We start from the raw sequence: 22,882 nt of genomic DNA on the forward strand, positions 1-22,882 counted from the left end.
CTGGGAGGTCTGGGAGGAGAGCCTGAGGGCCTGATAAACCAACGGGAGCAGAGACAGAGATGGCGTGCACGCACATTATCAGCCAGAGGTGACAATCAGCAGGGAGCCATAGGTCAGCCAACCAGGTGGTCCGCCCTCCACCTTGTCCATTCAACTGGATCACATAGCACTAGGCCAGCCTGAGGGCGCTGTGGCTGGAAACACTGCATGGAGAAAGTGCCCCAGCAGCTGGTGGAGTAATTAATGTAACTATTTTAATAGGCCAGTGAAGTTCATTTCGGGATGGTACCAGTGCTGTAAAAATGAATGAAGGATTTTTATAGTAAGTCCCTCTGCTAAAGCTATTTATGTGACACATTGTTCCTATTGAAGCCTCTTTTTGTAATTTTACTGCACTGCAATTATAGTTCATTCCTCATTCTGCATTAAAGTATGTGATGCAATGGCAGCCAGGTTCATCACGACCAGCAGTGTCGTCATGATTACATCACAGGTCAGCCTGCCTGCCTGGATTTGCACCCTCACTGAAATTCATGAATCATGTGTCTACATTTTACATCGTACAGGAAAACGAGGAGTCAGAGGAAGAGGTGAGAGAGCAGGCCACACAGTGAGGAGAGAGTGACTGTTTTATGTAAATGTGAAGAAGTGAGTAAAAGGAAAAACCTGCAGGTGAGGATGCATATTTTGTGTCTTTATGATTAATATGGAGGAAAGTTTCTCAAACTTGAACTTGAAACAAAGAAATGATGCCGATGTAAGAAGGAGAGGATGGTGGAGGTGGATTAAAAGCAAACAAGTCATTTGAGTGGGAGAAGAAGAAATTAAATCAACAAGACCTGAAAATCATTCTCTCTCTCTCTCTCTGCATTACTGCGTAAACTATTAGGCAACATGTTTACTGGCAACTGAGGTTTGTGTACCTAACAACATTAACCCCATTAAATGGTTTTATAGATGCTGGTGCACAGTAAATGTAGTCATTGACGCTGCGGGAGGACGTTCTCCGAGTTAGGTGATGACTCCCGTTTCCCCCTAAGGCCGCACATAGTTCCCAGTGAGAGAAGCATAGGAAAAAAAGGGGAATTTTCTAGGAATGTGGTGGATATGAGTTGCATTGCCTTTGGGGGATTGGTCTTAGTCTGTCTGTTCTTATCATCCTTTTCCACAGTAAGAAAGTAGTGATCATTTGAGGAGTCTTGACCTTGTGTGCCCAAATATCTCAAAGCTGGGACAGTTTTTAATTTTGGGGAAATTGTTGTTGATCATAATTTCATAGTTGGAATAAACTAAAAAAGATGGAGCTCAAAGATTACTTGTTTATTAAGATCTTAGAACGAAAGGAGGTAAAACATGATTATGGAAATACAAAATTGACTAATAAAATACAACATGCCTGACCTTAAGGATAAATAAGGTTTCAAATTATAATAATATGTAAATAATATATATCCCTGGTCCAACCTTTTACAAGATAGATACAAGCATTTAATCATTATCCTTTACCAAATGAAAACTCTGAGAAGTCAGATCAAGTAAATTATTTCCCTAATTATACCCTTTATCGTGCTTTACCTCAATGTCCCTTAGAAATGCATCTTTTCTGTGAGATTTTTTACTATCCATAGTTTGACACAGTCCTGGCACCTATTTAATCAAAGTAAAAGACCTGGTTTCTCAGTACTGTAAGTGTTATAACACACACACTTTCATCCAAAACCCAATCTCAACTTGATCCCAGTACAGCTGAACTCTGACCCTGCAATGAAAGCAAGGAATCTCACACTTCAGTGTGCTGGGGAGCCATAAAAAGATTGCAGAGCTGACAATAGAAACTCAATATACTGATACATAATCACGTTATTATACCTGCAACTGTTAGATTTATTTTCCATCGAAAGCTATGAGTGGATCACAGAGTGGATTGCCTTGCAACAGAGAAACAAACACAGATCTTAACCTGGTGTCTCCCCCAGCTCCACCCAGTCATATCATGAGCATGCATGAGTCACGGACACAAGGAGCAGGTCCTTTGCAGACTACAGAGTGATCTCCTCCCTCCTCCTCGGGGTAGAATTAGGCCCCGCTAACTAAAGCCCTAACTAGCTCATCAGTGTCTATGATGACAAAGTTGATTCCATTAGTGGGTTGTGTGTTGATGTGTTTAGTGTGTCATTTGACACAAGCTCATGTCTTGTAATAGGCCCATTAGAAACAGCGGTAACATTTATGGTTGGTTACTCATGTACACACTACACACAAACACGGGTAAGTAATTCAGGTGAAATTTCCCAGGAGCAAAGGTACATTCCAGAGGCTGGTAGCGATATAGATTGGACTTGGAAATTATCCAGAGCAGAGTGCATATCCAGGGCAACCTCTACACGCATAAACAAGCAGCCACACATACACACATACACACATTCACACGTAGAAAGTCTCAAACACACACACTTTTACTGCGTTTTCACCTGAATATTAAGCAGCCAAGGGAGGCCAAGCACAGCAGCCATACGTACAGCTTACAACTGCACGCAGCTGCTCTTTTATAGGGAAGATTACTAGCAGCCATTTACAGGCTTTCATCTCGCTAACATGCATAGCAACCTGAATGAAGTGCTCTGTGGGGCCTCCCAGAACCCCTCAGGACCCCTTTTCCTTTCAGGCACTGTAGGTGTGCAGGCATTCAGGTGGCACAATGCCCAAACTGCTCTTTCATAAGTCGAGTCCACCTCTGGGATCAAGAATTACACCGCATGCACTCATAGATGCACAACGCTTGTGGTACAAAGGTATGCAAGGCAAATATCCAGCTGCAACACATCATACATTACAGCAGCACACTTCAGTTGTTAAGGGACCGCGGCATCCTCTCCGTGTGATCTCCAGATCTGTCAAACTGTGGTCTGCTCTTGTCATAACTCTGCCTTGACTTTTTTCCCTCTGCACTCCTCCGTGAAAGCCATCCTTAGAGAGCTAGAAATAGGTGTTCGGTGTGAAGGAGAAATTACACCATAGAGAGAAAATACTGGGAAGACGCTGGAAGAAGTCCGAGTGCGTGTTTGTATGTGTGTGTTCTTGCACGGTTCTCGCAACCTCAGCATCCAGTTCAATCAGGCTCCAAGTTCAGACCCCGTCATTTAGGTTAGAGAATGACTCCTGACCGCAGCCTCCGAACCACAACAGTGTGTGCAGCAAGCCTCAGCTCAAGGTGTTGAATGGAAATCCCATTTAAAAAAAACAAATGAGTCTTGCAGCTCAGGTATGAACAAACCCACACATGCATTCAATATGTGGGAATCTACACTGAACAGACAAACGTGTGCACTAACACTTACACACCTGCACTCTCTTATGCGCATTCTCCAATTTCCACAAATGGACAGACAGACATGAAGCAATTCGGGCACAAGTCCTTACATGCAGTTCCCCCTGTACAAGGCTCCTTTTCCCCTTAAAACACTGCCTCTTTATTCTCCATGAACAAAAACACACTCTCTCTTTCTGCACACACACACACACACACACACACACACACTCACACAGAAAACGGGGGACTTCCAGCCACTGAGAAATAACAGCGTAATTGCCGGTGCTCTGTTGTCTATCAAGACCTGACCTTTTCAACATGTGTGTGCCGTGTTGGGAGCGGTGGGAACCGGCGAGGAGAAGGACAGGGGTCTCCCCGACTCTGTGGTGGTCTGACACAACCTCCCCCCCTTCCTTTCTCCACTCCAACTTCCCCAAAAACACTGGGAACTCCTACTGCGTCCCCATGTTCTGCGGGCTCGGAGGCTGGGAGGGGAGGACTCACTTACCCACAAATCAGACTCTTGGCAAGGGGACATCAAAGGCGGAACAGGAGGACGTGGAAAGGACAGGGGGAGACAGAGCTGCCCTGTCTCACTGCCGTCCCGAGGGGATGGAGGAAAATTCAAGGTCTGTGTGTAGAGCCCAGACATTATAGTGACACAAATGTACACTTTCTGCTGGTGCCAATGGGAAAATACTTGACTGGTATTGCCTTACATAAATCTGGCCCTGTAATGAGGACATTAAAGTAAAATAACATATACAGGGACATACTCATAATAAACATATGAGAGTTTAAAGGATTATGCATCAATGGTAAGTGGAAAGAAATGGCTTGGACCAGCAGTGAAAAGTCATCCAAACAAATAGCAGGAAACTAATATCAAGAGTGACGAAGTAGATGTGGGGTCCATGCGAGAAGCTTTTATGAAAAGTAATTATAAAACATATCATAAGCAAAATGGACCACTCACAGGTCCAATGACAAGTTGCCTTTATGACATGACAGACAGGCTCAGCTCTCAGAAGGGGACACAAAGCTGTCCTCAGAAATGTATTAGGGGCCTATAAGCCCATAATTACACCAATTGGCATGTCAGATGGGTCTTTCACTTCGTTATTTACCCTTCCTTCTCCTCTTGTCTTTCACTAGCTATATAGGCCGCCCCCGCTCACGGTGTACGGACTATGAGATGGGGGAACTAGTGGTGGTCGTGGTGATGATGATGATGGTGGTGATGTGCATGTGGGAGGGGGCGGGGTTCTGTATCAGGGGGATTAAGGGGAGATTTCTGCTTGACTTGAGTGACGTTAGATATCCGTGACAGAAGTGAAGAGGAAAGACTTGGATGGAAGGAGGGGGAGAGAGGGAGCGAGGAGACTAGGAAGGGTTGCAAGGGTTTAAAGGAAAAGATACCACTAAAAGAAAACCCCTGGATTAAAGGGTGATTACAACCAGTTAGAGAATCCACTTTGGTGCACCTGGGTGCTCGTCGGTTTGCCATGCCTATCGGCCCCAGGGCCCAATACGGCTTGAGGTGTGCCGTGACATGGAGCAGGGCCCTGGATTGAGTTTAAGGTTTTCCTCAACACAGCGCCATTCCTACAGCAACCACACCCAACTGAGCAAGGCACTTAACCTTCAGGAGAGAAGCCGTACCTTGTTTATGGGCCGTACTGTGATGCTATTTCGCACGAATTGTGGTAAGGATTAACAGTGGTTAATGTGAGCCCCCTACCCCAACAAGCTCCCGAGTAGCGCTTCTGGAAGAAACACTATAGACGCTTTTAAAAATAATTACAGCAGGTTTTTGGCTCCTTTATTGTTGTTGTTGTTGTTGTTGTTGTTGTTATTGGAGGCCATAAAAGCAGTACCAGATCTTGCACTGAGGAACGTTTGTTAGCGAGGGAGAGAGATTGAGAAAGAGAGAAAAAGAGAGGGAAAACTGAGAGGACAGGATTGAGTTAGCATGACCCCCATTATTTTAACTTCTAGTAGTCTTACCTTTTAATGGCTATCAAGGGTAGACAGTTACAAGAACAAAAGGGAAAATGTCCTTGCAAGAATTTAACTGGAGAAGTCACCTCCCCATGACTCTCATCCAAATCCCAGTCTGCTGGCCCTCAAGGAAGCACCAGAACAAAGCACAAAGAAGAATGACACATTAAGCAAAGTTTGCATGCATGCACGTGTGTGAGCATATGTGCATACACAGAGGTTTGTTGTAGGTTCTAGACTCAAATGAGAGAAGTAACTTTTTTTTGGTCCCCGAGCCTTTGATGCCAGCCCATACTGTCATTATGGTATACAGACCAGAACCATAATAACACCTCTCCTCCTCCTCCTCCTCCTCTTCCTCCTCCTCCCAGGACTCAAGATGAAGTGTCAAAATCCCAAGGCAGAGAAAGATCACAACAACCTGATTATCAACAGGAAATGGCTCCATTATGGGCTTAAATATAGGAGAGAGTGCTCTCTGGTTACAGCACTCACTCAAATCCACACATTCCTGCAAGGTTTAGGAAGAGCCGGGTCACCCCTGTGGCTCTGCTCCCCAGTCACTGCCTCAGCCCAGGGGCATTGCTCAGGGTTCAGCTGGGACCTTAAAGGGATTTGGGGGTCCTGCAGTAAAGGTGCTGGAGGGTTGTGGATGTCGAGGGCGGCCTGAAAATCAGAGGACACTTGACAGCCTTTGCCTAGTGACTTTGCACACCTGCAGTGGGTGGCTGTGTTTTGGGGGATGAGGGGAATCCTCTGAGATGTGAGGTTAGACTTAGTGGAGCACTCACATCTAATAGACTCCGACAACTTGGTTATTCCTGGGGAAGATGCCAAATCGTATCCAGATATCAAAGACTGTTGATACACAAAGTGGAATATCACATCTGAAAAGCTGACAATTTATTTTGAAACATGAGTTGCTTTAAAAATCAAAGCCAAATATCTATTAGCATTATTTGAAACCACTTCCTTCATTGCATTCCTTCATCTTCCTAATGTGATTAGAACAGAGTTAAAACTACTTTTATGATCTGCCCTCAAGACCCTAATGATTCCTTGGAGAGTAGGAGGCACTGAAAAAAAGGAACAATTGAGACAATTGCTAAGCTGCATCTCCAGGGAGTGAAGTCAGAGGCGAAGTGAAGAGATGGATTGTGCCGGGTAGGAATCAATGTGGGCAGGAGATTGCAGAGTCATGTGCAATATGGAATATCTCACTCAGAAAAATGCCACTGACCCATTTTTTCCCCCTTGAGCATGCAGAATATTGGGAGAACATTTCAGTCTATTGTTTGTTTTTTCTATACATAGCTTGGAGGCGAGTCACCGAGGCTCCGTTTGCCGGGAATAGCTTTGAAACTGGGGCCAAATTCTAAGCGACTCAGGGAGGCCTGGGCTCAGTGTTGGTACATGTATACATGTGAATTATTTACTTGTCGTCCAGCAGGAAATGAGGAACGATAACAAGCTTGGGAAAAAAAAGCAGAAAAACAAATAGATGGTATCTCATCCCCTCGTTCTTGCTTTCTCTCTTTCTTCTTACTTTTCTCTGAGGCAGTCGGCCGTGTCCTACTGCAGACTGATGGCAAGCGACGTGTCCCTTTAAAAACAGCAGCAGGAAGTGGGACAATTATTTCAACTGTTTAGAATTGGCTCATGACTGTTACTTTCGCTAGAAAAATAATTGCCTTGTAAAAGGTGCTAAACTTAATATTCAGAGCATTAATGTAGAATCAAACAATTACTTGCTGTGTAGGGATATAGTGGTGTGATGAGGTCACTCTTCCTCTGTGTGTGTTGTAATTCCAGCTTCTCCCTACTTTGTTGATATAGCCGTCCAGACCGTGCAAGCTTTTACCAAAGCTTTATATTCATGCATGTGAGGTTAGCTTGCAACCGCCTACTGTTTGCACCATTTGCACCGTTTGCACCGTTAGCACGTTAGCTGCGAGCCGCCAGCTCAGCTGTCGCCATGTTGAGAGCCGTTGAGAAGCAGACATGCCCTTAATCATATAGCACCTTTAAAATGGAACTGGTAATGGTAAATGGACTTGTACTTGTAGAGTGCTTTTCTAGTCTGCCGACCACTCAAAGCACTTTAACACTACATGTTCTTTCATACACACCCATTCATACACACCCATTCATGGTAGCCACCTGCCCATCAGGACTATTTAATCATTCACACCCATTCATACACGCATGCACCGCCTACGGTTTGGGGTTAAGTGTCCTGCCCATGGACACATCAAGAATGGATTAGAGGAGCAGGGGATCGAACTGCCGAACCTCTGACGACCCACTCTCACAGTGATCCAGAGTCTCCCTACTGCATCATTTACACATCTGTTTGCAGGTGTTGTGGAATACTTTTGCATATGTGAAAAAAGAGAGCAGCACAACATAAAGTGAGTTCACCAGACATCTGCAGCTCGCTCCTCATCTCTGATTAAGGCCAACCCACGCCCGAATCTCTCACCAAACTGTTGGCGGTCAATATGCATTGTGGGTAATGTAGGCGCAAGGTATTGAGAAAGAAGAATTTGTAAAATAAACAAAACCGATTCTCTTGTTCTGCGTCAGGGATTTTGTTTAACTGTCCACACATCCAAGAATGTTATTGGAGTTTTTTTTTAATTTGTTTTGCTCTCGTAAAACCAAAACTGACCAAGTTAGTCTGTCTGTAGAGGGCTGCTGTTTAACTGAGCCGGACCTTGTGATGATCTCCTGACCCAATTTTTTACTCTCTTTCTCCCCCTGACCTCGGCTCGACACCCCCCTCTCATCCCTAACCTTTCAATCCCATCAGCCTCACTATTGCTCAATCACCTGTGACCAGGCCTGGATGGTGACCTTTGATCCCAGAAGGTCACGATTAGAGCTGAGAATCAGAGCAGCAGAATTGGGGACCAGGCAGAGATGAGATGCCCCTGGACCGAGAGCTACGACCCAGCCAGGCTGAACTCTGGAGCCGTCAGGTTGCCACACCCAATATATCAAGAAAAGACAAGAAAAGAGTTGCGTATCAAAGGCTTTGGTCATTAGCAGGCGATTGGGGGTTGATTTGTTTTGCACCAGGGTGTAGGGATCATGGAGGAAGGAGAAGGCAGGAAGAATCAATGGAGGTTGTAGCCTTGTGTTGGCAGGCATTTTAATTAGCCAGGATCTCCCCAGACAAGGGATAGAAGGCAGCAGAGATGGCAGCTATGGGAACACAGAGAGCAGGAGGAGAGGACAAGAAACAAAAGAGAGAGAATCAGGGAGAAAGAGAAAGAGAGGGGGTGAGGGTCGCACGCCCAGGGGCTACGCTCACTGTGCCAGATCTAAATATGCAGCACCAAATAAAACATCCTCTCAGGAGATTATGGGTGACTGTGTCTCGTTATGGGATGCAACAAATGCACATACACACACACACACACACACACACACACACACACAGACACACACATAAACACACACACACACACACACACACACACACACACACACACACACACACACACACACACACACACACACACACACACACACACACACAGACCAGATTACTCCCAGCCATCTTATCTTGTAAATTTTTGGCAATCATTATATAAAACTTGGAATTTGTAGAGATGCACGAAGGACGCCATCCTGTAAATGAGGAGGCAAAACGTTCCCATGCGGGAATACATTCTTTAAAATATTTCACTGGTCCTCGGTGGACTTCACACCACTCAGGGGTGCACTTTAAAACCAAATGAGAGCATTTTAGAGGTCAGTGAAGTTGGCACAGCATTTATCTACATTCTTCCTCCTCCTGCATGATCATCGCCTCCTTTGTCTTTATCCTCTACATCATTTCTGTCTCCTCCTCCTACTCCTTCCCACCAACTCACCCAGTTGCCCTTCTTGTTTGTTTGGACAACAAAATGCAAAGGAGTATCGCACCAAATATACTCCGCTGTGGGAGCAGCTGGAAGTTGTTACAGAGCCAAGCTGCAGCAGCGAATAGTAAAGGATGGAGAGGTTCCAGAGGAGATGGTGGTGCAATCGAGGTTATTCATCCTCCCTGCTACTGTTGCTTCCCTCCTCTCATGAACTGCTACTGTTTTGCACTGAATTAGAGTGAAGAGAGTCACAGAGCGAAAACCTTGAGGCATTCAAGATGTCTTCACCGCTTTTAACTATACAAGACCAACAATACTGTTTTTTCAATTCAGCCTTGCGCCTGTTCAGTTCTGTACTTTTTGTCTCTCTAAGTGATCTGCAGTGACCAAGCTTTTAAAAAAAATGTATCAAACCTTTATATAGCCCGGATAATCCCATTGAGATTTTGCATCTCATTTTCAAGGGGGTCCTGTCTAAGACAGCAGTGTAATAACGTTTCACATAAAATCACATAATCAGACTCAAAACACAAAACAACAAAAATCACATAAAAAAGACAACAGACTTAAAAACAGCAAATGCATCAAACAAAAAAATGTAGTAGGACAAGTACATTCAGTGCTCCGACTATCCTTAATCCTGTTTTAAGAATCTTGTATGCTTATGAAATTATCAAACTCACATCAAGATTAGGTTCTTATGAGGGAATTTAAAAGCCCTTTCACCAAAAACATACCTAATTTGACCACATGCTCTGAGGTTGCAGCTACTGACTTTTTGGTGTCTGTGGAGAAAATAGTGAAATGGCCATAAATAGAAAGATTTACCAATAATTACTACGCGATTACATAAAGAAAGTAAACCAACACTACTTCTTTTTTTACCATCAGCCACAACATTGGATCTACAAGCAACATTTTTGCAGTCCTTCATGCTAAAGTAAATACAACTGAGATGCTTTGACTTTTTAGACATTTTGTCAGTTACGACGTTTAAAAAAGTCCTTTTTAATTGGCTGTTGTTGACATCCAAGTGTTGACGGCTGAGCCTCTCCTAGCCGGGTGATCATTTTGCTTTTCTTTGTGAAAGTGTGATTACCTTAACTGATGTTAGCTGAGCTGGTGAAATATGTTTGGCCTCAGTGTTTCAGGCACAGTGGGACCTGCGGGAGCCGTATGACGGATTACGGGACTATGAAAGCATAAAGGACCGAAACACAGAAGTGAGTGACCTAAATTAAAAGTTGGTAAAAGAGTGTGTGTTAGTGTGTGTGTGTCTGTGTGCGTTTACTCTTATTTGAACACTGGCACAGTGCCACGTAATCAAGGCTTCATCTTACTGCTCATGTGACAGTGCCAAGTTTTGTCCTCAACTGGCCCACCCATGATGGCACAGTAATGGCCCTGTCTAATCAGGTGCTCTGGACACACACACACACACACACACACACACACACACACACACACACACACACACACACACACACACACACACACACACACACACACACACACACACACACACACACTGACACACACTTAAACACACAGACACAGCTCAGTTCTGGTTGAGTTTTATTCTGATGATACCAGTGTTATCCAATATGCTTCCTTTGGTAGGACAAACATGGTGGTTGGTTAACAAAAACCCAGACTCAAACTCTGCTTACTAGCCTTTTTTTGTGAATGGAGTCAATCCAACAACACAAACTCAATCAACTGATGAAGCTTGGTTGTCATAGAGAAGGCTCAGTTGACATGGGCGCTCAGTACCTTTTATGATTGCATCAAAAGACCTTTTGGGACACCTTTGTTGGACTCAAAGTGAAGCCTAAAAGTTCACTCTTGACCTTTGAAATAGTAGTTTGACTAAGAAATCACAACTCAAATGTTATATCGTTTTTATGGATCCATCCTCCCTTTGGGTATCTAGAATGACCTATTTCTCAAGTTAGGATGATTGAAACATCAGCTGCTTCCTCTTCAAATGTCCTCGGACTGACAGAGGAGAAAACGTTAATTCCTGTTAGTCAGCAGTGTTTAAAAGTTAGCGTAGTCCGGAAAAAAATGAAAACAGAGAGCGTAAGCATGTCCATGAGGAGAGAGAAAGAGGAGTCGTGCACGACATGCGTGTGGATAAATCATGTTTTGATTTGTAGCATGGTTAACTGCCGGGAGTGGACATATGTTTTTGTGCTGGAAACCAGACCCCAAATCTTTGAAGATGGAGGAGCAATACTTGTTTCACTCAGTTTGCGTGCTAGTGTGTGTATTGTCAAATTAGATGTGTGTATGTGAGAGGGAGGAGGGTACTGAACTCAATGTTGGCGAGTTGGGGGCACATTCCTTAGTTGATTTAGTGGGCATTAAGATGAAGAGGAATGTGTCAAAGCTGTAGAGGCTTTAGTCCACCGTGGTGTTAACTGGCTGAGAGGAACTCTATCAGCTCAGACTGACGGATGATTGACACTTGGCTTAATGTAAGAAGGATGGAGAGCAGAGAGTAGTGGATGGAGCCAGACAGAGGAGAGGGAGGCCAGGATGGAGAGGCGGTACCTGTAGGACGCAAATGTGAAAAGTGAGATTTAATGGGCTTTGGAGAAAGACAAGGGAGATTAATAGAGATATAATGTTTAGGCGAGATCAGGTGTGGGCATGAGATGAGATAAAGGGAAAGAGAAAGAACTAAGTCCAGTCAGGAGAGGAGGAGAGGATGCCAGAAGTTGGGATAAAAAGGTGAAAGAGTCACGTTCACACAGGGACTAGGAGGGGCTGATCAAGAGAAAATAATGACTTAAATCAAGAGGATTTCAGAAGCTTATCTTTATTTTTGCTCAAGATGGTTTGATAGTTGAAAGAAACACATAAAGAGAGAGAGAGAGAGAGAGAGAGAGAATATAGAAAGATTCTTTTCAGGTCCCATTTTATGCAACATCAGTCGCTGGGTCAGTTGTGCAACTTTGACAAAATACAGTAGATCAAAGGAAAGCAACACAAGTATATTTTTTACTTCTGTCTTTTATATATTCATAACATATAAGTCATGTCTTAAAAACAGCAAAATCAAACATCTGTTTTGACCCAATGCTACAAACTCTAAAGTGGTGCAAAAGCTTTAAGCTGGCAATATAACATAGAACAAAATCAAAAGCATTAGGAAAGACGTTTGTGTGTGTTTGTGTTGAAGATTCATATTGTCCTGAGACAGTGTAAGCATATACAGTATGGTTGCGTGTTTCATGTCTGTGTACTTCAGACTCTGTTTGTGTGTATGTGGACTGGACTGATGACACTACTGCTCCTTTGGAATCCCACAACTCACAGATCACACTGAATCGCTTCAGGGATTAATGGGACCGAGAAAATCTCTTGAGAAAAAAAAAAAACTTGTTAGTTCTTTTGGCTGACATAATGTTAAAATCTTAACTCAACATCGGACTGCCTGTAACAAACCCCCAACTGATAATTGCAGTAAAAGAACACTTAAGAAGCATACAAAATGAAACGGCAAAATATTTAGTTTTCTTCAAACCTGTACATCTACGTTTTAGGGGAACAGCAGTCTGTGTAGTGCCGGTCTGATATGACCTAGAAATGGCACCACGCACACCCAGAAGTGAAAAAAAGGCAAACAACAGCCAGCGAAAATAAATAAACGTGTACTTACTTCCTCCCACTGTACGTAAACATGACTTTACTTCCTTCTTAGTTCCTCAATTCATCCGTACCCTTCATAAATTCATGAAAGTGCAAACGCCATTCTTGGTCAGTCTATAAGCATGCATCACATACAGTTGCCACACTGTATATATGACTCATTTACAGTATTTAATGAGTTGAATGACCTCTGTCCTCGCTCTGATTTTTACACTTCTGAATGTTGGTTTTGACAAAAAAGCTACGTGTCAGAACATGTCAAGTGCACAAGATCAAAAAGAAAAAAGAAATGCGCAAAATCGAAAAAAAAAAGGCAAGAAATGAGCGCCCTGTAGTTGTGGATTTAAAACCCATGTCTTTTACCCTGCATCCTCACTTATTCCCACCCACGGACCCAAACTCTGATGCTGATGCTGCCCACCCCTGCTGGTGGGGCCCAGGGGGGCCGACATGTCACACAGTAAGGGAGATGAAGCTGTTGTATCTCTGGATGTTCCTCTTGAGGATCTCTGAGCACGGCCCCAGCACACGCTCAAAGCGGGGCCGGTCCAGCTTCACACACTTGAGAGGACCGCGAGCGACTACGGTGGCTGCCCTTGGACGGTTCAGCAGCAGGGCGATTTCACCTGGAGGAATAAGATGACACGTCAATCAATTGTTGTGAACTGTAAACAAATAAAATCTTAATGTGTATGATTTGTGTATGGATGAAAATGACTATTATTGGAGGAAGCATTTGAAACAACCATTTTTATAACCAATTTACAATCATCTAGATCATTTTTGGGGCAAAATGCCAAAGAATGGCTGTTTCTAGTTTTTAAATATCAACATGTTCTGCTTTTCAGGTTTTTATAGTGTTGGTGAGACAGAACAACACATTTGAGGGTGACATTTTGGGCTTTGGGATCTTGGGATGGGCATTTTTCACAATTTTCTGACATTGAGACATAGACCAATTGATTTACCCTTCATCAAGAAAATAATCCACAAATGAACTGATAATGATGATGACTGTAAATTGCAGACCAACATAATATTAAAGCAGTATTCCACATTTGCCATTGTCACATCAACTACAGTTTCCTCTGGAATCCAGTTGATTTTTAACCTTTTTCGTGACAAACAATTGCTTTAAATTCACTGGATGAAAATAAAAAATCAGAAGACTAAATATTCATACTTCATCTTAGTTCATTAAACAACATTTGACCCCCGTAGAGCTGCTATTTGTGTGTTTCTACTTGCACCATTTTTCTTTGTAATGCTAAATATCAGGTATTATATGAACCACTTATTGTTTTGATGCATAGGCTTCATTGGCGCAGAGCCACTCACCAAAGTAGTCAGAGGGTCCCAGGCGCCCGACCTCCACGTACTCCTCGTTGTCAGACCTGCGCTGCAGAACAGAGGCTATTCCCTGGAGACAGAGAGGAGGAAAGAGTTGGAGGAAAAGAGAAGAGAAGAGAGACAGAGACAAGAGAAATAACAAGATTAGAAGGAGAGAAATAAAAGGAGGAGGGGATGTTGGTGAAGTGGGGAGAGATGGAGGAAGGGGGGTGAGAGAGTAAAAAGGAGGAGTTATTTAGCAAGGGGCTGAAAATCGTCGGGAGGATTAAGCCGAGGAGAAATTCCTTTGCTTCATAAGAACACAGGTGCACAGGATTTAGCCCGCTCTCCTGTGGGACGGACACCTGTTATGTTGGATGTGAATGAGCAGAAACACAAAACGCCACATACTCAGATATTCCGACGTGGTGATTGGTTCTGCTTTATTTCCTCCAGAGTGTAATAAATATAAACATCTAAACCCATAAGAGGCTGAAATGATTCCTCAGTGTCTCCATCTCATAATCCCCTTCATCAGCATTCACCCACAAAATGGAAACAACACTATTGTCCAAGAGTGAGTGAGCTCTAATACAGTGTCCCTAAATTACTCTAAAACACTAAAACAATCTCATTCACAAACCCCATAACTTTATATGCTCCAATAACACGTTGTTAATCCACACAGTCTCTTCTGCATTTGCGTACACAAAGCCAGGCGATGATAACAAGGAACACAGACACAGATGGATTCAGAGTGAAACACAAACTCGCACGCAAATGCACATACACACATACAGTGAGAAAATCAGCAGCTGATGTCTGCTGGACAGACTGACCACCGACCTCGCCACGCATATTACCATCACCCGCTGGTTGCTGTTGTGTGAGTGAGTCATCTAGAAAGTGTAACACAGGAAATTTGATTTCCGTTCACTCTGCCCAGATGATAATAGTTCATTCTGTTGGTTCTTGCAGCTGCTGACAAACTGTGTGTGTGAGAATGAGCTTGGTGTTTGGGATTCTGCTTGATGGTCTTTATTCCCACATTAACACTTGACAACACATTTCTTCACGCGTTGGCTCTTTTTGTGTGATGGTGCACACGTTTGGAGTGCATATGTTTGAACCGAGGTAGAATATGTGTTTTTAATGTAGATGTCTAGACATTTGCATGTACTAAAGTTGAGCAGCAAATTGGTAGCAAGTAAGAAATCTGCAGGGGAATTTCTCAGCTTGTCTTGGACCGCGTTCGTAAAACAGACTTGACCGTTCCAAGACTCTCTCCCTGCCTCTAATCCCTTTCTGCACTCTCTGCTCCTTCTGCTGACCAGGCTGATAATGCTAAATATGAATATAATGAGCTTTAATGAGAACCTCAAAACTGCCAGCTCTTTACTAAAGCGACACAAAGGTGAGACTGTATTTCAGTGAAAGGGATATGTGTGTGACTTAGTGAGTTTGTGCTTGAAATGAACTATGGAGAAGTGGGGAATACTGTTTTGTTTTTTTACTTTATAGAAACAGCCAATCTCCTTTCTGATGTTTTCATTTGCTGATAGGTCATAAAGAGGGAGCATTATTAAACTTGGACTTTTTCATAACAAGTTAAAATCTCCTTGAAGTAACTGCAAGTATTATCATGAGTATTATTGGAACAGCCTTGATGTTGACCTTGACACTTAAAACACTTATGTATGCTTCTGTAAATGTGCACATTTATTCCCTGGAAACCTTAATTTCTGTTCAGAGACATCTGCTGCAACTGACTAGCAACTGTTGAATGTGGATGACGTCCTGGACTTCTTCTATTTATTGTTTTTTGCTAGGCTATTCCCATATACTGCTTTCGGTTTTTATTTTGAACACGCAAATTCTAACCTAATAAACATTTTTAAAAACATTTTTAATAGGTAACCATGATTGTTGAGTTTTGTGTAAAGGGTATTCATAAAGTGACCAAAGAAAATAAGTCACATTAAAATGATACCACTTTGTCTGCACCCTTGCCCATGTTTAATCTCACGCGTAAACAATGCAGAAACCACTTTCATTGAACTTTATGAGAGCCACCAATCAAGCGGTTTGAGTAAAACAGGGCATAAAACAGAGAGTGAGATGTGAATGGTGAGAGTATGAGGGGGGTTGGGGGCATTGAAGCTCCTGTGTTTACAATCGGTTGATTCCTCTCCTTTCCATTCATGTCCAAACAAAGAAAGTGAGACAGTGCAGCTTCAAGTACAGTAGTTCTTTCGTAAACAGGATTCTCCTGGTGTGGTCCAGATAACCATCGTGTACTGTACCACCCCAGGGGCAGCGCTCTGCTCAACAGATATTTCTTTTATAAACATCGTAGATCCTCCCTGCAACGGCGCCCAACATTGGGTGCTAACGACTGGAAACATCATAAGCTAGCAAAGGAGAAAGGGAAGACAAACTGAAAGCATGAATGAATGAAGTCACAGAGAAATAGAGTAAGGAGAAAGGACAGGGTAGAGTGTGAGCCAACTTTAAGATCAGAAGTAATAAATGATCACTACTACGTGGTGTTGCTGGTCAGATAACACTCCTAGCAAGACCTAACCAAAAACGCACCTTCACACCCACTTGTATGCATACATAAACATGCCTACCACATGCAGAACGTAGCGAGTCGGCTTGTGATGACATGTCAAAAAAGTAGCGTTCTGCATGGTGGACAGAGGGTGGAACAAGAAGAGATGGAGCAAGAAAGGTGATATCCTGAGTAGCCTGTTCACGAGGCCACCCAGCACCAGCAGTGTCTGCACCTTCTCACTCAAACCTCAACACACCCACAAAGATTGCACTCTTGCACGGCTTCTTTTAAAAGAGAAATATGACTCAGGAAATGGTTTCATCAAATTAAGACCTTTTAATCTTTATCTTTACTGTTGTGACTGTATTCTTGCACTCAAAAATGCCTTAATTCATTAACTGCATCGATCTACAGTCTATAAAAGCAGTGTTAAGCTACATTAGCTAAATTGCACTTCAGCACATACACGTAGGCGACAGTAGCAGGCAATATATTTTAGATAACCCACAGAGGATTTCTTGTCTGTGTGACCCACAGGGACCCTTGGGATCCGCTCAGAGTGATTACTTTTGTGTAGGGTGACATATGAGATAGCACACTGAGTTACTGTTAAGATTGATGTTGGGAGGAGATGAGAGCAGAGAGGACGTCACCAGGATGAACAGCCTGATTGTACTCAATTGTTATCTAGACGCCGCTAACAGACAGGCATCAACTTGAGTCATATAGCTTTGACTTGAGTCATATAGCTTTGACTTGAGTCATGGAGTCTGATCGACTTCAAATGTGAGCATGTCTGAAAGAGAGAGAGAGGTGGCTCATGAGAGCAGTGCCAGGTGAGTTGATTGGCACAGCTGGTGCTCGTTGACTCATTAAACTCTCCTTTAAACTCAGTAATGTGCTGGACCTCTGGTGACTGCCACACATTATTGACAGATGCCAACACAAGCCTGTAAGAAATGATTTGCTGAAACTTTTGTACAAAACTTATAGTAACTGGACTGTGCACAAGGGATGGCAGGAAAGCAGAGGTGTACCAGTTGTTGTATTTAATGTTGGAAGTGTGTGAGCAGTCGAGTTTATAAAATAAGTTGGGAACATGCAGACCAACATGTCAAACTGGCACCACGTTAACGTAAAGAGAAGTCTGAAAGGGGGACGCGTGACTTGCAAAACGGTGACTTTGTCCCAGGTCTACGAAAAGCAAACATGTCAAGAAAGAAATGAATTTTTACACCATGTTTGAAAACTCTCACTGACCTCTCTTACACTCAACAAGTTTCCTTCTCCCTCTCTACGTATTCACCATTTTAGTAGGCACTTGTGAGAGCATGGATGACAGGGGTGCTAGGCTTGATTTTATGAGCATGAGGAAGAAAAAGTGCATGTTGGATGAGTAGGCGCAGATGCCCTGAAGAAGAAGAAGAAGAGGGAGGAACTATAGGTAAGATGAGGATGAGTCTTCATGGCCCTGGAGTTCTGTAAAGGCTTGTTTGTACAGTGTGAGAACAAAAATGTAAACATGTCACTTTTCATTAGGGCCCCATTCCTTGCAGCTGGCAAAGAAAGTGATGTCTCTATACCTTCATTTTGTTAATCCTCCCCATCAGCAGCATATAATTAGTGATTGTGCGGTTTAACTTGTGCTGATGCTACAAAACTGCAGAAACAACCAAAGAGTGAGAAGAGACAGAAAGAAGAATAACGAGGGTGTTCTGACTGAACTAAGCACTGACATTTCAACTTTTTTTAATCAATAGAAATAAAGGTGTGCACATGTAGAAAAAGTAAAGAGGAGGGCGAGTGAGGAACGTTGTCACAAGACTGGCAAAACCCTTCTCTCCCGCCTTTCATGTTGTCCTTTTCAAATCAAACTCTCTCTCCCTATATGTCCCTCCCTGTCCTGTTTGACTCATCCTTCCTCTCTCTCTCCCTCGTCTCGCTCCCGAGAGGCTGGGTCTCCTGACCCCGTGTGAAAGTCGGCAACACACATTCCACCACAGTCCACCCTGCTCTGGGAAAGTCAGGGCTGAGCTGCACAAGAGATGGAGAGAGACGGAGAGAAAGCAAAGAAGGGTGGGTCTGAGAGTGAGAGCTTGGAGGAAAATGGAAGATAGACAGGAGAGAAGGAAAAGGGATTAAGGAAAGAGACAAGACTACTGTTGGGTGAGGCTTAGCTGTGCTGAGACACACTCACATACTGGACTGATCTGGCAACCTACTGAGACTCCATGCCTGTCTCTCCTCCTACCCCTCTTCCTGCTCCATCTCTCCATCCTATAATCCCCAAGATTCCTCTGAATATTTTGTCTTTCTCCTCTCAGTTTGATGTGTTATGCATTGCTACGGTAACAGCTGTATTTTTGTCCTAAACCCCAATTGGGTTCATTTTCTGCATCGTCAAACTGGCTTTTAAAGGATTTCTGCAGCTTCAGGAGGCTTCAATTGGAGGCTACGAACTTGACCAACACTGGTTGGATAATGTGAGGTGAACATAATATATATGCAGTGCAGTCTAAAAATGTTTGGACAGGGACACGTTTTTTGCTGTTTTGTACTCCAGCATTTTAGATTTGATATGAAACAATGATCTATGAGTGCCAACTTTCAGCTTTAAAGCAGGACTGTGTTACTTTCTAAACAAAAATATATCATTCCTTTTCTATATATACATATGTATATATATATATATATATATATATACATATGTATATATATAAAAATTATACAGAAAAAATAACACACTTTCTCAATTCCACAACAGTGCGTTTGCTGCAGTGTCTCTAAAGTAAAGTCCAAATATGGTCACTTCCTCTCACCTGTTGCAAAAAAACAAGATGGCAACGGCCAAAATTCCAGACTCGAGGCTACAAAACAACAGTCCACAAACCAATGGGTGACATCACAATGACTACGTCCACTTCTTATATAGAGTATATGGTCTGGTATTACCAGTACCTTATAGTGGTAATGTTAGCAAAATGTAGACTGATGTTTCTGTTTAACTCACTTTCACTGGATTTATGGATCTTCTTGTTATAATGTTATACTTCATTTTAGCATTTGCCCATAAATGCCCATTGTGGCCACAATGGATACTATTCTGCAGAAGTGACATTGTCTCGCTTTAATGTGTCTAAACAATCCTCACATGAGATGAATAATGTAGGACGTTTTGTAATTTATGTCCTCCAGCAAACACATCTTCCCTGGTACTGCTCTTCGGGGGTTTTACTGCAGGTGTCATTCGACTTTTGCTGGTTTCAGAGGCTTCAAAATTCTGTGCTTCAAAATTCACCCAACATGATCACTGTCAGAACCAAGTCAGAACTTTACCTTTGTAATAACGGTTTCATTTCAAATGTAATGTGCTGGATAAGTGCCAAAAAAACTGGATAAATATCACTATTCAAATACTTACAGAATGCAATATAACTTTGAAGAGAGGCATAACAGAGAATGAAAGAATAGACGAAAGAAGGATGGAAAAAAATTAAATCCTCCTCCTGCTTCACTGCATCTAACCACTTCCATGCACTGCTCACTCTGAATATTGTTGGACATTAAATAGACAGAGCAACTGACTGAGAGACTAACCTTCACGTAGGAAGAGTGAGATTAGGAAGTAGGAGGCAATGACAAGCAGACTGGGCCCCCACATTTCTAGAGAGGGCCCTCTTGACTTGTCCCTGGTGAAAGCTGTGTAAGTATGGAGTTAATCAAAAGTGTGTTAGGATGACAGGCAGGGGACCCTTCATGTAGCAGCGCCAGGGGCCCCAGCTCCATAAAGCTTGCAGTGGGAGGAGGGCCGATCTTCACACAGGGCCCGGGCATGGGACCACCACCAGGTGGTCTGTCTGCTGCTGGATATAAACTGGGATCAGTTCCAGCCTCAGGAAAGAGGCCACCAACGTCTTTGCATAATGACATGTACATCAACCCGGGTGCCCACCTGATGACACACACACACGCGGTCTTGGGCCCCCGAATGTCAACACTCACAGCTTGCAGGAAATGTGACAGTAGAAAAAAGTGACCACACATCCTGTCTTACTAGTACTACTACTAGTAACACAGCACAAAGATTCTCACAAACACACACAGACACCCACAGATCTTACCTCTGTTATAATGAAGAAGTCATCCCCAGGTTCTCCTTGCACCACTATCTTCTCCCCGTCTTCAAACTGAACTGGCTCCAGAGCATCAGCCACAGTCAGACGTTCCCACTTATCCAAAGACTCTGTAAATAACAAAACAATGTGATATTTACCCTGATGAATGCAACAGTAGATGCACAAATGCTCTACGTGTTTGTGTGTGTTCCATGGTCTGAGAGGATGTCTCTTGCTCGAGTCCAGTAAGCTGTAGGGAACGATTACTCCTACCTCGGGCTAATCCAGTCATTCATCAGGGACCATTATGTTACAGAACCCCCTGTCTGCTCCCTCCTCTCATGGAGCCTCATGGAGCAAAAACACCTCCAAACTAACGCCTTGATCTGTAAGACATCAGCTCTACTGATTCTGGGGTGTGGTGACAGAGAGCTGTCCTGTGTCTGACCATACAATAACAGAAAGATCTAAAATCTTTATCCCAAAAAGAGTTGCATATCCTTTGGTGAGACGCTTGCTCGCTCAAACCAGCAAACATAAGCGTATCTGCTTTGTGCTTTTAAAAGTGAATATGGAAAGGATGTAGTTGCAGCATAAACTGTAATCACATAAATGAATCAAGTGTAGTGCAGATCAATGTGAGGATAATGTTTTTGCAGTGGCTCGAATACATCTAAAGTGTTGGGAGGATCAAATGTTGCTGTATTCAAACTGAATATTTCCCCTCTGTTATTGTTAAATGTGTTTCAGTTACACCTCAGGGATGGGACTAGAAATATAATTGTACGGATTTTAGATAAAAAAGTTAAGGTTAAATCAATTTAACTGGAATCCAATATATTATTAAAACAATTTAGATTAAATAAGTCACTATGATACATTGGAATAGAAATGGTTTCTTCCCTAGGCTCTAGGAAATTCTAAAATGTCCCTGAATGAATGAGAATTGAGTTCTGCAATAGAAAACCTGTGATAGGATCTATCTTTTTTAAATTTTTGTTGATCCTGAGAGCCAGTGGCGACGGCTGTCTTTCCGACTGTCCGACCACATGTACAGTGACGTGGTTAGACCCGGGATATTTCTAGAAGCTGTTGGTATTCACACAGAAACCAAAAACACAGACGGTCACACATCTTCACTGGGAAAAATGTTCCAACCAGAGGAGTTTTCAGCAACTCTTAACTATTTATATTTATAGAAAGAGGACCCACTAATAACTTAACACTTCCACATAGAAGGATGACCAACTGAGGTCATCCTTCTTTCACAATTCAGAAAATTATTGTGGCCTAATCTTAAATGTCTATACATCTATCATGTGGAATGTGACTTATCTGCAGTGAAAACACTTCTCATCTTTAGTTTTGTCTAGATGAAAGGATGATTCAGTGTTTTGATTTGACTAAGACGCGAGTTAGAGGCGTAAAACTACTGCCGAATCTCTTTGTGTGAGACTATTGTCTCCTGATGTGCTCAGTAACTGATCCCGGCGTGTATCTGTTTGTGTGTGTAAATGTTCTTAGGATTAACTTAGGTGAAGTCTGATCGGACGGAGGTGTCCAGTGTCCCCTCCGGAGGGGCCATGGTGTCTGCCGGCCCCCAGATGGATGTCCTCTGTCTGGCTGCAAGCTAAAGCCAGCGGGTCCTATAGTAGTGATCCTTAACAGCTCGGCATGTAATGTGATACACAAATGTGCTGACTAAAGAACCTACATTTCACGCTTCGCAGAGCCTGCACCCACTTGAATCACCTCGCTACGCACATACAAGGTATGCACGCGGGGAAAAGGCCATTGGCATGTGTGACAAAGAGCATGTTGTTTTTGCCCCCTCCTTCACTCCTCGACATCAAGGGCTTGTACCCAATTTCGTGGCTATCTCAAAAATCAAAGACAAACAAAAACACTGCCGCCTCCTACCCCTCCTCCAATTCAAAGAGGTGGAGCGGAGAAGCAGAGCGACAGAAAGAGGAATGAAGAGAGGAAAGGCACTTGGAAGAGGGAGGCAGGCTTTTGAATACAGGCCTCGACAAGGCTGTCG

General features: G+C 43.1%; 1 protein-coding gene across 1 annotated transcript in view; it reads right to left on the minus strand.

Moving 5' to 3' along the window:
• Positions 1-12,015: 12,015 nt before the first annotated feature.
• Positions 12,016-22,882, minus strand: part of prkar1b (protein kinase, cAMP-dependent, regulatory, type I, beta) — a 62,253-nt gene continuing 51,386 nt past the window's right edge. The window contains exons 9-11 of the mRNA XM_054607296.1: positions 20,848-20,969; positions 14,179-14,260; positions 12,016-13,466 (exon numbers count right to left, since the gene is read on the minus strand). Of these exons, the coding sequence (XP_054463271.1) occupies positions 13,294-13,466; positions 14,179-14,260; positions 20,848-20,969 (377 nt within the window). The 3' untranslated portion in view covers positions 12,016-13,293. The remainder of the gene's footprint in view (positions 13,467-14,178; positions 14,261-20,847; positions 20,970-22,882) is intronic.

This window comes from Anoplopoma fimbria, chromosome 11 (assembly GCF_027596085.1).
Source record: "Anoplopoma fimbria isolate UVic2021 breed Golden Eagle Sablefish chromosome 11, Afim_UVic_2022, whole genome shotgun sequence".
NCBI lineage: Eukaryota > Metazoa > Chordata > Actinopteri > Perciformes > Anoplopomatidae > Anoplopoma > Anoplopoma fimbria.